A 14,764-nucleotide genomic window follows, 5' to 3' on the forward strand; every position below is an offset into this window, starting at 1 on the left:
CAGCAGTAAAGCATATTTATTGCAAAACAAAACTGAGTTGAAACTCACTAGATCAGTGTTTCCCAACCTTTTTCCTTAGGGGACCCCTTTCTATCATTGAGTAAACCGACAACCCCCGACTAAGTGACATATTTTATGGATATTTCATATTATATTCGATGCATAACAATAACAACACATAACACCTGATAAACTGTACAATTAACCCAAATAGTGAACACAATAACTGCAGGAATTTTGTGTAAAACTATTTCAATCAGGAAAGACTCGTATGAATTGAATGATGATTTATTACAAAGTGCACGAATTATGAATAGTAACAGTCTTTGGCGATTTAGACCCGATGTGAAATAATGAAGGGGAAGTGAAGCTGTAGTAGGATGTAGAAATATTCCCCCCGGGTCTAGACACTGGTGGTGGTGGTGGTGAAGACTGATGCAGATCCGATGAATGAAGTGGAGCAGGATTACTCTGATGTGATGAATCTGGAGGTGATGGGGTGGTGGAGGGTCGCGTCCGTTAGTGCTGAATGCTGACACTGAAAACTCATAGAGGAGAATGGTTTTTAAACTTTTGACGCAGCATGTTATTGGTTGAGGGAGATATGGCAAGCTCTGATTGGTCACTGAAAAGAGAGACGCCCATAATCAGCTGACATTAATAGCCCATGAGAGAGAGAGAACCAGAATGAATGAGAATGAATGAGCTTGCACCCCCAGTCTTCCTGTCTGAATTTACGCATGAGCTTCATATAAATAAATGCTCACTCAGCACATGGACAGTCCCACACTTTAAATAAAGTGCTGCTGTAACTTTAAGTTTGAACAAACAATTCATCAAAGACAAAAGCATAGACAATAAGCAAAGAATCACTACTTTTTTTTTCTTTTATTATCTGAGTGCAGTCACTCAATCCCTTGTAGCATAGAAGAGGCCCCGTCGTTGGTCTCCACTGTTGGAACGTCCCAGTTTTTCCCTCCATCCATTTACTATTTCAACATAGTCCTCTTCAGAGAACTCCTGCAGGGGACAGGGGACAGAGGACAGGTACGATGAGCAGTCATCCAAAGAATTTAGAGAGGAATTTAGGTTCAGTTGGTTTCATTAGATTGAAAAGGTTGCGCGTGCTTACCTGAATGAATTCATCCTTGATCACCTCGGCATTCTCCAGCTCTGTCTTTATCACCTGGATGAATTGGGCTGTCCGGTCTTCTGCCCGGACATTGCAGAAACCAGCTTCCTGAAGGAACTACAGGAGGAGAGACAGAAGGGGTGAAGTAGAGGGGGAACAGCACCACCAGCTGATGGAAGGTAGTAAACACATCAGCAACATATCCACTGAGTGCACAGTGACACACTATTTGTGCAGTCTGTACAGAAGACTTTGACTTTTTAGAAGTTATCCAATATAGAAACAAACCTTTGACACATCGGTCTGGTGTGCAGACACACATCTAAACATGACAGGCTTGTTAAGGGGCTTTTTAATACTGACATAGGATTTGTTGAAAAGTATACAACCCTTAGATTAGATAAGATGTAACACTTTATCATCATTTATAAATGGTATATTGATAGTTAATTAAAGTTAGTTAGTTAACTGAGTAAATAGTTATTTTACTGTTGAACAACAAAACGATGATTAATAATGTTTACTAATTATTAGTCATGCTATTCCAACAGTTTATTGTTGCACACATTATAACATTTTATATATTATATATTAGGGCTGTCAAAGTGATAATAACACGTTAACGCATTAACTCAACTTCCGATTTTAAGGTTGTGGCGGACTCAGTTTTAAAGCTAGAGTGAAGATACTGGCATCATATGAAACTAGAAAACCTAAGGAATCCATGTCATACTAGCTTATTGGGAAGGAGGCTAAATAAGGCTCCAAACTAACACTAACTTTGGCGAGGAAAAACTGGCATGGCCATTTTCAAAGGGGTATCTTGACCTATTTTTTTATGCTAAATACAGTACCTGTGAGGGTTTCTGGCCAATAGTTGTCATTGTTTTGTGTTGTTAATTGATTTCCAGTAATACATATATACATACATTGGTATAAAGCAAGCATATTTGCCCATTACCATGTTAAGAGTATTAAATATTCAACAAATCTTAGTTTAAGGTACATTTTGAACAGATAAAAAAATGTGTGATTCAATTGCGATTAATTGCGATTAACTATGGACAATCATGTGATTCATCGCGATTAAATATTGTGATTTTAGTCGATTGACAGCCCTTGTTATTAACCTTCACCCTCTGTGGTCTGTTCCACAAGAAGCTATGGATCCAGTGGAATATGGCAGGGTCAATATTCATATCCAAAAGTGTGGTGAATACTTTGAGTGGGTTGATGGAGTTAAAGGCAGAGCTGAAGTCTATGAACAGGATGCATGTGTAGGTGATTCCAGGTGTTGCAAGTTGTGGTGGAGTGCTATGTTGATTGCATTCTCAACAGACCGGTTGGCCTGGTAGGCAAATTGATATGAATCCATCAGTTGGGAGGTGCAGGTATGACAAAATTAAGGCCGAGGAAGGGGGTTATGTTTTCACCGGCGTTGGTTTGTTTGTCCGTTAGCAGGATAACTCCAAAAGTCCACAATGGATTTTACTAAAAGTTTTTGGAGGGGTGGGGTGTGGCACAATGAACAATCCATTAGACTTTGGTGGCTATCCGGATCATGATTCGGATTCAGGAATATTTTTAAGAATTCGGATCAGCCTGAGCATTAAAACCACAGTGTATAACACATGCACAGTGTAACTGATGACGCATTGATGACGCGTGACCAGGGTCTGAAATTAACTTTTTTCACTGCCTGCCACTGTGGCAGGTAAGTATATATTTTTATCTGCCACTCAGAAATATTATCTGCCACTTTTGAAATCTCTGCGCTAAATGAAGGAATAACATTTTATATCTGATGTAATTCAATGTTCGATATATTTTACATAAAAAACATAATATACATGGTAAATTACAGTGTTCAAATTACACCGTAGCTTCCGGGGGAGCCCTGTTTTTGAGGAGTGGGAGGGTACTGTAGCCTACACAGTACTGTACTTTGTTATTGCCATCTGTAGTGGTCATTTGCATAAAAACACACAATTCAAAAGGTTATGATTATCTAAATATAATATTTATAATCAGGTCGTAATTCCCTTTCTAATATTTTATATTGCTGTGAAAAAAAATAGAGAGGCATCCGGCGATACGTTACACGGAAACACGCCGTGTTAATAATAAGCCGCTCACCTCATGTAACCGCCAGCTGAGAGCTGTAATCTGTTTTTAAAGTCACACGTTGGCAGAGGTATGCGCTCTGCGAGTGACATTGTAGTTTATTATTATTATTGTATTATTTATTTAATAGCAGAAGATCTTATCTTAACTTGACATCTTAGCTTAACTTCTTTTATGTACACAGGTCAAACAGTTAAAGGACCATACTCGTTATATTGTGTTTTATAGCTCATTAACTACAACTTGTGTTTTTAAAAAAAATCTTTTAGGGCATTTTATGCATTTATTAGATAGCCAACAGTGCTGAGATGGGAAACGAGGAGAAAAAACATTTATATATATTTTATATCTATCTCTTTTTTTTACCTACAGTATATACTATATATATATATATATATATATATGTTGATCTTGGCAGAGGAGCAGGACATTTCACCGTTTCAAAACTTACTTATAAGTGCCATCTGGTGGACAAACTATGAAATATTGACACTGCAACTGATCTTTGGCATTTCTGTATTCATCATTCTTGCAACTTATCAGTCAACATATTTATCTACTGATGTAGCTGTGATAAGTTAATATTGGCGGCTATAACACTGGGTTTACATATTGGATGGTACGGTGTGCAAACAGACACTGCAGTGTACTCTCGTCGCATATTGGTAAAGAGGACCGAACTCCCCATAGGGCAGTGTAATCCTTTCACAAACTATTACATAATGAGGCTGTACTGTATATTTACCTTGCCATACTGTGAGGGTGTATAGAGGACATAGCCTCTCTGTTTAACGTAGGCCTCGAACACCGGTGTCCAGGGCTTCTCCCCGCAGCAGTAATCACTGATGAGCAACTTGCCACCTGGCTTCAACCATGACTGGACACAAAGAACATGGAGAATGAAAAAATAAGGCAGGAAATTTAGCCCGGATAAAGTCACATAAAAGGCAATAGTGTCCCAAAGAAATATGTATATGACATGAAATTGTTTTCATTTAGTTTTTGCATGTGTTTTTGTAAGATTTGCCAGATGTCCTTTCCAAGCTACTAATTCAAAACAGAGGTTTGGAAAGCAATAAAAAGACTTAATGCTACTGTTTAAAAGTATGAGAGAAAATGCTCACATGGAAGCATTTGAAGAGGGCCAGCTTGTCTTCTATGTGCAGGATTGTGTCTCTGCTGTAGATCACGTCAAAGGAACCTTCTGGGAACGACCTCTTAGTGGCATCAGCCACCTCAAACTGGACCTGAGGTAGAGCGCATGCCATTACTGATTAAAACAAACATTAATCAAACTATTTTCTGTGGTATTTAAACCAATAGGATAAGGGGATATTTAGACGTACTGATGGCAGTTTCTCAGCGATCGCCCTCTCCATGGCGATGTCCACCATGTTGTCCGACAGGTCAAGGCCAAGCACCTCCACTCCAAAGGTCTGAAAAGTAACAGAAACATCGCCATCACTTTAGTCTTTCCAATCATTATAATCATTATAAAATCATTAATATTACTGTCACCCTAACTTTGCCAGATTCCTTGGCTCTTACCTTTGCCATGTAGAAATCTCCTCCACCAATACCACAGCCAACATCCAGCACCTTCTGTCCGGGCTTCAGGTTAAGCAGGTCCACAAACTCCTGTCAGCACATAAAAAAGGATTCATTCTTTAGTTTAATCAAAGTCCTAAGAGATAAAGCTACATAAGTCTGTCTTTAATTGTTCAGCATCTCAATTGTTGGGGAAATAAGGAGGATTAGGATAAAGATAATGAGTAGTGAAGGTTTCACGTGGTGGGCAACCTCCGAGTCTGAGAAGTGAAGCCAATGCAGAAGTGCCTTAAACTTGCTCTCTTTCTAACAGCCAGCAGGGGGCGACTCCTCTGGTTGCAAAAATAAGTGATTGTATAGAAGTCTATGAGAAAAGGACCCTACTTCTCACTTGATTTATTACCTCGGTAAACATTGTAAACATGAGTTTATGTCTCAATCACTACTTTCAAGTCTTCTTCAATACAGCATGATGTTCATTTAGTAAATTATGGTCCTATTTAGAGTCAAATAGACCATAAAGCAGGGGATGCTTTACATTTTGGTCACGTAAAAATATCTTATTCAGTGTTCGGTTGTCCTTAGCGCCATCCTCTTATGTCACTTCTGGTTGCAAAAAAACAAGATGGCGACAGCCAAAATGCTGAACTCAAGGCTTCAAAACGGCAGTCCACAAACCAATGGGTGACGTCACGGTGACTACGCCCACTTCTTATATACAGTCTGTGGTTTTACGCTATAGAGTTAATTTCAATATTTCTATCATTTCATGACGCACATCATATGAGTCATATCCTCACATTTCTTAGTCATGGAAACATGTCTATAATAATGTGGACAAATTGGAATCTTGACCTGTTGATGGCACTGGACGAAGGGTTAACGGTTATTGTTATTCATCCCGAGGGTGGCTTGAATACGTGTTGCAAATTTAATTTCAATGTGGACCTGAGTGGAAGAGAGTACATTTATTTCATCAACTTCAGACACATAAGTCATGTATTTGCTGCTTTTCACTTCACTTGCTTTGTTCAGTGTTCTTGTTGTATCCTATTAATTCCTTCCAGCCAATGTCTTTTGGTGTTTTCCAGACTTTTAATCATACCTTGGTGGTGCTGGGCCCGCCTGTGCTGACGTAACCAGCCCCGAACATCTTCTCGTAGCGCAGGATGCCACGGTTGGTGTACTGCTGGTTGTCCAGGAACTGCTGGAAGGTTTTGAATCCGGTCTGGGTGCTCGAGGAGCGGGAAACCTTCTCCAGAAGCCAGCAGATCTGATTAGGGTTGTTTTTCATCTGGAAAAGGAGGAGGAGGAGGATGGAGATGGATCAAGGAGTGGAGGGGAGAAAGGAGAGGGTTAATCGCCCATCCTCACACCTACATCACACACTGATATGTCCTTCTATTTAAGTTTTACTAGAAGACTTAAATAACTACCTCAACATAGGCCTGAACTTTCTTTTTCAACACAATGTCGAAACCAAACGTTTGGCCCCCCTTTGGCGTCTCCATTTGTTGTGATGTTACCATGTGGTTGTATTGTGCCTCAGTGCGGTAGCAGGTGGGGTTGAAGTCCCTCTTGGAGTCACCTTGGTACAAAGTTACAAGTTAAAATGAATCCTTCTCCTATTTGTTAAGAAAAACATATTGGCTGATGTTGCTGAGCATTCATAATTCACTGAGAAAGGCAGCATATATGTTCCTATTTCAATTTCTTGAGCCAGATTAAAGGTCTTATTGATACAATTTATGTATAGACAAATAATTTAAAAAAAAATAATACATCCACAGAGCTTTTAGAAAGGTGCCGAATAAAAGTATGGCTTTTCCTAAAAGAAATTGTTGACGGGTCCAAAAAGAATGTTTTGTTTATCTCGTCTGGTTCCCACTTCTAAAAAGGCTTGTGAGCCAATAGTATAACGGCATTGATATCATACGAGTCTCACTCCACTTATGACCATAAAATTTGCATGTTGTGCAACAAACTGGCAACCACATGTTGTGAAGTGAATGCAATGGAACGGGGGAGGGAGAGTGTGACATCTTTGTGGCTGAATGTTATCAGTGTTGTCAAAAGCACCTTTAAGTTCTAATCAATGTTTATTATTGATGAAAGGAGAGATGTGGACGTTTTATTGTTAGCTCAGTACCTGACCGGTGGTTGCAGGACTCTCTGAAGAAGAGAAAGCCACCAGGCCGCAGCCAGCACAGCACCTTCTCTGTGAAGGACTTCAGCTCCTCGTCGCTCAGGTACATCAGCAGCCAGTTGGAGAAGATGAAGTCAAAGCTGAGGGGAGCAATGAATGGACATATTCAAATATAATAAAGAGCTAAAATTGTTTTCCTTTGTCCAAATAAAGCCAGTAGTCTGGTTTGGAAATATCCAGTGATGGCCAGTGGATCCAACGGCTGTAAGGTCCTTCCATCCTGCTGCTGTCAGACTCTACAGTCAAAACTGCTTCCAATAGACTGCACACACTAAAAAAAATGACAATTCATTCATTCACTCATTCATGTGCAATATCATTATATACCACTGTGTAATATTAAGGTTCAATATTCTGTGCAATATCAACATTTCATATGTGCAACAATGTGAACCCAACTATTCATTCACTCTGTTTACTATTATATTTTGTTTTATACTGTTTACTTATTTATTATATCTTTATTGTTGGTAACACTTTACAATAACCATTATTAATAAATGGTAAATTGATAGTTAAATAAACTTAGTTAAATGTTATTTCACTGTCAACAAACAATGAAATGATCATTTACAATGTTTGTGTAATATGAAATAATTAGTTCATAAATTCAATACTGTATCATAGCTGATAGGAGACGATAACGATGACATTACGATTACATTAGTAAACTATTTATTAACAATCTATTGTTGTAACAATTACTTAATATAGTATATAAAATGTTATAATATGTGCAACAATAAACTGTTAAAAAACATAAATTATAGCATTACTAATAATTAGTAAACACACAATTATCATTTAGTTGTTTGTTAACAGTAAAATAAATATTAATTTACCATTTATAAATGATGGTTATTATAAAGTGTTACCTTATTGCTTAATTACCTCCTCCAAGGCCAAAGGCCTAGGAAGGAGGTTATGTTTTCACGGGTGTTGGTTTTTTGGTTTGTTGGTTTGTTGGTTTGGAGGATTACTCCAAAAGTCTGTGATGGATTTGAACGAAATTATTTGGAGGGGTGGAGTGTGGCACAATGAACAATCCATTAGAGTTTGGTGGCGATCCGGATCATGGTCTGGATTCAGGATTTTTTTTAAGCATTACGATCAGCCAGAACATTAAGACCTCTGGGTATAACACATGCGCAGTGTAACTGATGACGCATTGATGATGCATGACCCCGCCTTCTCCCTTCAGAGAGAGAGACAGAGAGAGAGCGGGGGGTGGGGGGCGAAAACTGTAGATTCTGCGTTTTTTCACATTAAACTCTGTGAAATTTTAGTTGAGTTCGACCAAAGCACACTTGGTGATTGTTGGAAAGAGTAACGACAACAGTTTAGGTGAGTTTTATTTTGTTTCTGTCCAGTTTGAATGAAGTGTTTTACGATGCTCCGATACATACAGCTGATCTCAACATAAACAAAAATACACGTGGATGATGGCGCAAGCTGAATGGAGAGGGGGGCGGAGGTCTGCGCTCTCCGAGTGCCATTCCAGTTACTATTATATCTTTTTTTGTTTTTTACTGCAGTCTCTTGTTGTTTTCACTGCTCCCTTTGCTGCTGTAATTCTTCAAATTTCCCCGCTGTGGGACTAATAAAGGATTATCTTATCTTTTCATATCTTATCTTATGGGGGTACAGGTACAATATTGTCTGTCATTCATCCTCCATCAGAATACATGACTTGCGGCCTGTTTTAATCCAACGTGTGAAGCTGTGCACGTGGCGAGAGAGTCTACAACCACGCTTGTTGCACTGTGAGGCTGTAGTCAGCTAGATGCTAACATCAGCAGTCAAATGAATGTTTTGACCGGATGATGGTGATAAACGAAAACTTGTCTGTACCAAATTCCATCCAGCATTTGTCGAGGCATTTCGGTCAAAATCCCAAAAATGTCAACCTAATGGCAGCGCTACAGGAAAAGTCAGGGGATCATCAAAGTAAGTAGGCTTCATCGTCTGCGGACAATGAATGTCTGAACCAACTTGCAATCCATCCCATAGTTGAGGTATTTTAGTGCGGACTAAAGTGTGTGGACTGATCGTCAGACTGGTACTGCCAACCCTACAGCACTGCATGGCTAAAAATTGAAGATATAAAAGTGTTTCTAAACAGAATATATCTCACACACCTGTTTTGGGGGAAATCCAACGTTGTGACGTCAGCTTGGAGGAAGGTGGCGTTGCTATGGTGACCATTGTCCTGCCTGTTTCCCTCCACAAAGCTTTCCATGAAGTCCACAGCCGTCACATGGCCGGCCTTAGTCAGGAGGTGGCTGGTGTAACGACTGTAGAGACACGTCAGTATAAATATACACACATCCACGACTACAGACGGTCTAATGCAGCTGTACACTCACCCGATGCCAGCTCCCAGTTCCAGCACCCTGGATCCAGCCAGGGAGGGCAGCAGGGACAGGATCTCGGGCAGCTCGTGCTGGGTCAGCTCCCTGGCACGAGAGTCCAGCATCATCTCCTCCACCGTGGCGTCCTTGGAGTGCTCCTTCCAAAACTCTGTCATGTTGTTACGAGCTGTGAAGCACACAGGCGTCCGCATTAGATTAGCAACAAGGCAGCTGGACACAAATAAAACTACTAATACGATATGTATTATTACAGGAGGATGACGACCAAGAAGAGGAATTGTATATAACTTTGTTACTGCTTGGTCAAACAATAAAAGGAACAAGACTACTACTATCTCTGAGTTCAGAAATTCTTCGAGTTCAAGAACCCCTGCCTGTGAATCATCTATCACGTAGTTCAGAAAACAAACAAGTATTCAATATTTGTATCTTATCAATAACATCTGACATAACTTTTGAGCTAAAAATCTTCAAACACAGATTAACCATTTGTCTGGTTAGAGCAAGCAATCTTAAAACAATACACTGATGTGGCACACACACGGCTACTATCCTGTGTAGATTTCCCCAGAATTCAGCATTTTCAAATTTCACTTGCTCTCCATCACAGTTTCAGATGTTTTGCATGCTTTTGTCTGTAGGTAATGCAGTATTTCTACTTCCATGACAGATTTTTACTTGCTTTGTTAAAAGGGAGTTCGAATGCATAACATGGTAACTTTAAATTTGGCAAAAAAACACCCCAAATGCTACAAATATTTGGATAAGTCATTAATCAACTTTGCAGAAAGCCATTGGTTTGTAAAGCAGATATTAAAAAGGAGCAACAGCAACAACAATTATAGTAACATTTAATCAAGGACAAACTTAAAAAATTAACTTTTTTTCTGGTTCTTCCCTGATCAGCTGTTGCTTTACATCCACAGACACCTCATAAGTCATGCTTTGCTAAGCTGCCGGCAGCACAGCGTAAAGGGCACTAACCTCCAATCAACCAGTGAAAAGATGATAACTGAGGTAAAAGTCTTCAGAGTCCTCTACCTGGTTACGCACTAAGCACTGACTGCAGGGTAACATTCAGGCAGACCAAAGCTACATTTGACAACTGAAAACTTCAAACCACTGACACATTCCAACAGGATTACTTCCACCAGCTGAGTGAACAATTTGCACAAAACAACATGTGGCTGCTCCAACAAAGTCCAAACATCGGTTGCATCATCAGGCTTAAAAGACATGTTTCAATCAAATCTTCACGCCAGTAAAATGCTCATACCTTTTTCCATGATGGTCTTTGGTTGATTTGAACTTATTGTAAAATGATTCTACACTTCCAATGTAGTCTGGCAATTAACGATTAATTAAAAGAGGGTAAGAAACCCCTCTCTGACAGCGTTTCAGCGTGTGTGAGTGCTCTTTAAATAACACGACACAGTGAGGAGCTGGTCGGCAGGTGGAAAACTGACCATTAGGATGCGCCCAACATGAGGTCAGGGCAGGGGAGGAGGTGCACATGAATAATCATATGAGGGCAAGGGTCTGTGGTCTATCACAAGCACGTTTATTCCCCTGACAGTGTGCACACATGGGCTAATACCCCCCATAAAAGACCTGAGTGTTGTCAGCCCCAGATAAGCTAGTATTTGAGAGATGTACACTCACAATGGTTACTTTTTGTTGAATTGTGAAGGGGTGTGTGTCCCAGCGGCAGTCTCCCCTCAGCAGCTCCCGATCCACCGCGCCTCAGTTGTGCTGACACAAGCAGGAAATGTCCCGTGGCATGCGGCTCTGATTGAGCAATATTGCCTCATGGTGCAGCTGAAAACCTCCACGCTGTTAAGGTGAAGAGCGATGATTGCTAAGCCCTCACAATAAATGTTAAAGAGGACCTGTTATGCTTTTCCCCTTTCCTTTATTGTGTGATATATATTATATTATATAGTTTTTTGTGTAAAAGATCTGCAAAGTTACAAAGTCCAAAGTCCACACCAAAGGGAGTTACTCTCCCCCACAGAAACACTGCTCCTGATCTGCCTGAAATGCCTTCTATAACGTGGTGATGTCACCAAGTAATACATTTGCATAATACCTAACGCTCGGGCCACACAGCGCGCTTCAGGCTCCCCTGACGGCAGCGTCACGTCGTGGCCGCGTCATGCCTAGATGCGAGTTACCCAGGTCTCGGGAGCGTCTCAGCTACCTGTCAGCTGTGTTTTTGCTGTTGCTGACAGCCTTTTCTTTCTACATAGAGTTTGCCTTTTAATGGCCATTTAACTTCATAATAAATGTGATTTATATTTATTTAAGACAAAAAAGGGTAAGAACTGTGTGGTAATTTGTAAATATTATTAAAAACAAGCAAATAAATTCATACATAAATATTAATATATAGCCCATATAAATCCCTCTTTTCTGTCAGTGAAGAGGGATTTATATATATATAAATCCCTCTTCATTGACAGTGAAGAGGGATTTATATATTATATATATATATATATATATATATATATAAATCCCTCTTCATTGACAGTGAAGAGGGATTTCTGTGGGCTATATATTAATACAAAAAAATAAATAAATACATTAGTAGTAAGAGAGAGCCTACAGCAATCCCTCTTCACTTTGACTGGCACAGTTTTAAACAACATTTCCAGGGGGTTTCGGGTTCCTGTTCTACAGCATTCCAGGTTGCGGCTTTTATCGAAAACGACTTAATTTACATCTGGGGCGGGACAGCAATTTACATTATAAATGCTGATGTTCCGACATCTCAGGCAACTTGGAGCTTTTCACCACCTTGTTGCTGAACTGCGCCTTGATGGAGAAAAACACCTGAAGTATTTCAGAATGATAAATATAAGTAAAGTGTTTTTTTTTTATTATTATTATAAAACAAAGCAAAATAAACAGTTTCGTTATTTGTTAACCTTTAGAAAACGAAAATTATTATTAAATATCTTTAAAAAAAATTAAATAACACCTCTAAAAGAAAGAACAATAAAGTTACGTGGTGTTTGTTGAGAGAGAGAGAGAGAGAGAGAGAGAGAGAGAGAGGGAGAGAGAGAGAGAGAGCATCGGAAAAATACTGCCCATCACCTGATGTTCTTATAACCTATTAACCCAGTCTATTATATTTATAGCATATGTAGGGTTTCTGCTATGACTACTACAGTGTTTACAAAATTAAAAGCCTGTACTATATTAACTTGATGGAAACCTGCAAGTAGACCACTGCTTTATTTAGAGTATTTCAGAATAAAAGCATTGTGTTAACGAATGCATGATTCTGTGCACTAAAAACGCTAGAGGCCTTTTATTTTGAAATCTAGAGAGGAAGTGTAAAATATTGATGGTCAGTGACATATTCTACAGATGTCTAGACATGGAAACTGTAGTAATCTTGCTGGTATGATGTTCATATACTGTCAATAGATCACCTTCACTGTCTGTTGCTGCTGGGAGACGCAGCCGAGAGGTAAGCGGCTCGCGTGAGGGTGACAGAAAGTGAAGAGGTGCTACAGCTCAGCCGGTATGAGAAAAGTAAAGTGTTTTTTGAACATTAAAGCATGTAAACATGTTCTATTCAATGGGGAACCTCCGGGTCTGAAAAGTGAAGCCAATGCGGAAGTGCCTTAAACTTGCATTCTTTCTAATAGCCAGCAGGGGGCGACTCCTCTGGTTGCAAAAAGAAGTCTGATTGTATAGAAGTGTATGAGAAAATGAGCCTACTTCTCACTTGATTTATTACCTCAGTAAACATTGTAAACATGAGTTTATGGTCTCCATCGTTAGTTTCAAGTCTTCTTCAATACAGCATGATGTTCATTTAGTATGTTATGGTCCCATTTAGAGTCAGATAGACCATAAACACAGTATACTTTAGGGCGGGGCGACCCTGTGATTGACAGGTCGCTACCACGGCTTTGTTTGGTCTGGGAGTTGTTTGTGTTTTCGTCTTACAGCTTTAACTCTTTCACAGTGTCTTTTCAGCTCATAAAAGTTAATTATAACCTTTTTGGTCACCTAAAAATGTCTTATTCAGCATTCGGCTGTACTTAGCTCCACTCTCTCTCACTATCCCCTTTGCTGCTGTACACTGCAGATTTCCCCACTGCGGGACTAATAAAGTTGTTTGTTTGACCCATCCACCTCCTCTCCCAACCGCCCCTTGTGTGTCTTTTCACTCTTTAAACTACGTCTCCACACTCCCCGACCACTAATTCTCAGCGTTTACTATTGCCGCCGATGGGTTTACATTGTAGTAGCTTGAAAGCCCAGTGCGTCTCATACAGACGCTAATGGGTGCCTGAGAAAGGGCTGGGTAAAGCAGTGAGGGATCACATCCTTTCCACAACAATAACAATTCCTTCTGGTCTACTGTGTCTTCTTCTGTATACACATTCCCCACACCAAAAGTGTCAGTTAGCAGGAGCAAGGACAAATGAAAAAATTAAGAAATTAAGAAATTAAAAAACTAGAAAATAGAATATTGGTTGACTCCATTGGTTGATGGATTTTTAATTAAAATTTTTGCCGTCAATGCAATTTAATTAATAGGAAGCAACACTTTGGTCAAACTCTAAAATTAAAAAAAAAATACAAAGATAAATAAATGTATTTATAAAATGAATGAAAAGCAGAAATTTTCTTTTTTCAAGAGAGAGAAAACAAAAACACGAGAGAAAGGACTTTTGGTACTAAAGCAGTACGTAACCTGTGTGTGGAATTTTGTGCATAAGTGCAAATGTGTGATCTATTGTTTGTGTTTGACTTTTGCTCAGTTCCAACTACAACCAAAGTTCATAGTAACCAGACTGAACTGGGTGAGGTCAGCAGGTGGGAGGGGTTTTCTGAGACTTTTGGTACAGATAGTGTCCCAGAAAGTCCCCATACCTGCTATACACAGAATAGGGTACAGATACGGCAGGTGTCACCAAGTCATGCACGACTTACAGTAACCCACATGTAACTAAAATTTTATGAATTTTCATCGCGGTTCATGTTAACTTCAGCAAGTTCAGTGGTGGTTGTGTATTTATACTCACTGACACTGTCCATTTGACTTTGTTTGTGGTGGGTGTTTCCTCAGCTGTGTTATCTCTATGGAACTGAATCAGTGCCCAGTGTGTGATTCATGCTGTGGCAATTAAAGAAACAAGAAGAATTATATACAGTATAATGTATTGAGAAAATTAATTTGTGACCTTGGAAACAATAAAACAATCTCACCACTTGATCCACGCAGCAGTGTTTAAAGAACATTTGAAAATCTACAGCTCCATGACAACTGGGCAACGCCATCGCCTGAAGAAGAAAGCTTCAGAGCAGCTACTAAATGGAGTGTGATTGTCTTGAACCTATCGCTTACACAGAGGCTAACCA

At 39.6% G+C, this 14,764-nt stretch overlaps 1 protein-coding gene across 3 annotated transcripts; it reads right to left on the minus strand.

The window, feature by feature from the left end:
• Positions 1-777: 777 nt before the first annotated feature.
• LOC141775382 (uncharacterized) lies at positions 778-14,512 on the minus strand. Of its 3 annotated transcripts, none has more exons than XM_074648692.1 (12): positions 14,428-14,512; positions 9,377-9,548; positions 9,149-9,304; positions 6,954-7,090; positions 6,241-6,392; positions 5,910-6,098; positions 4,805-4,894; positions 4,603-4,692; positions 4,381-4,503; positions 4,002-4,133; positions 1,133-1,249; positions 778-1,020 (listed from the first exon to the last, which is right to left on the minus strand). In XM_074648692.1, exons 1-12 carry the CDS (start codon positions 14,438-14,440, stop codon positions 910-912), a joined length of 1,482 nt encoding a protein of 493 aa, XP_074504793.1. In that variant the 5' UTR covers positions 14,441-14,512; the 3' UTR covers positions 778-909. The 3 variants fall into 3 exon arrangements, with proteins under 3 accessions (XP_074504793.1, XP_074504795.1, XP_074504794.1); XM_074648694.1 differs by having other exon boundaries at positions 14,432-14,497; XM_074648693.1 differs by lacking the exon at positions 14,428-14,512 and adding an exon at positions 10,659-10,830.
• Between the last annotated feature and the right edge of the window lie 252 nt (positions 14,513-14,764).

This window comes from Sebastes fasciatus, chromosome 10, assembly GCF_043250625.1.
Source record: "Sebastes fasciatus isolate fSebFas1 chromosome 10, fSebFas1.pri, whole genome shotgun sequence".
NCBI lineage: Eukaryota > Metazoa > Chordata > Actinopteri > Perciformes > Sebastidae > Sebastes > Sebastes fasciatus.

Coding starts and splice junctions, on each gene's coding strand:
- LOC141775382 (XM_074648692.1), bottom strand. Junction 6,393..6,953: donor GTCCTGCAACCACCGGTCAG/GTACTGAGCTAA, acceptor CTTTGTACCAAG/GTGACTCCAAGAGGGACTTC. Junction 4,134..4,380: donor CCCTCTTCAAATGCTTCCAT/GTGAGCATTTTC, acceptor CTTTGTGTCCAG/TCATGGTTGAAGCCAGGTGG.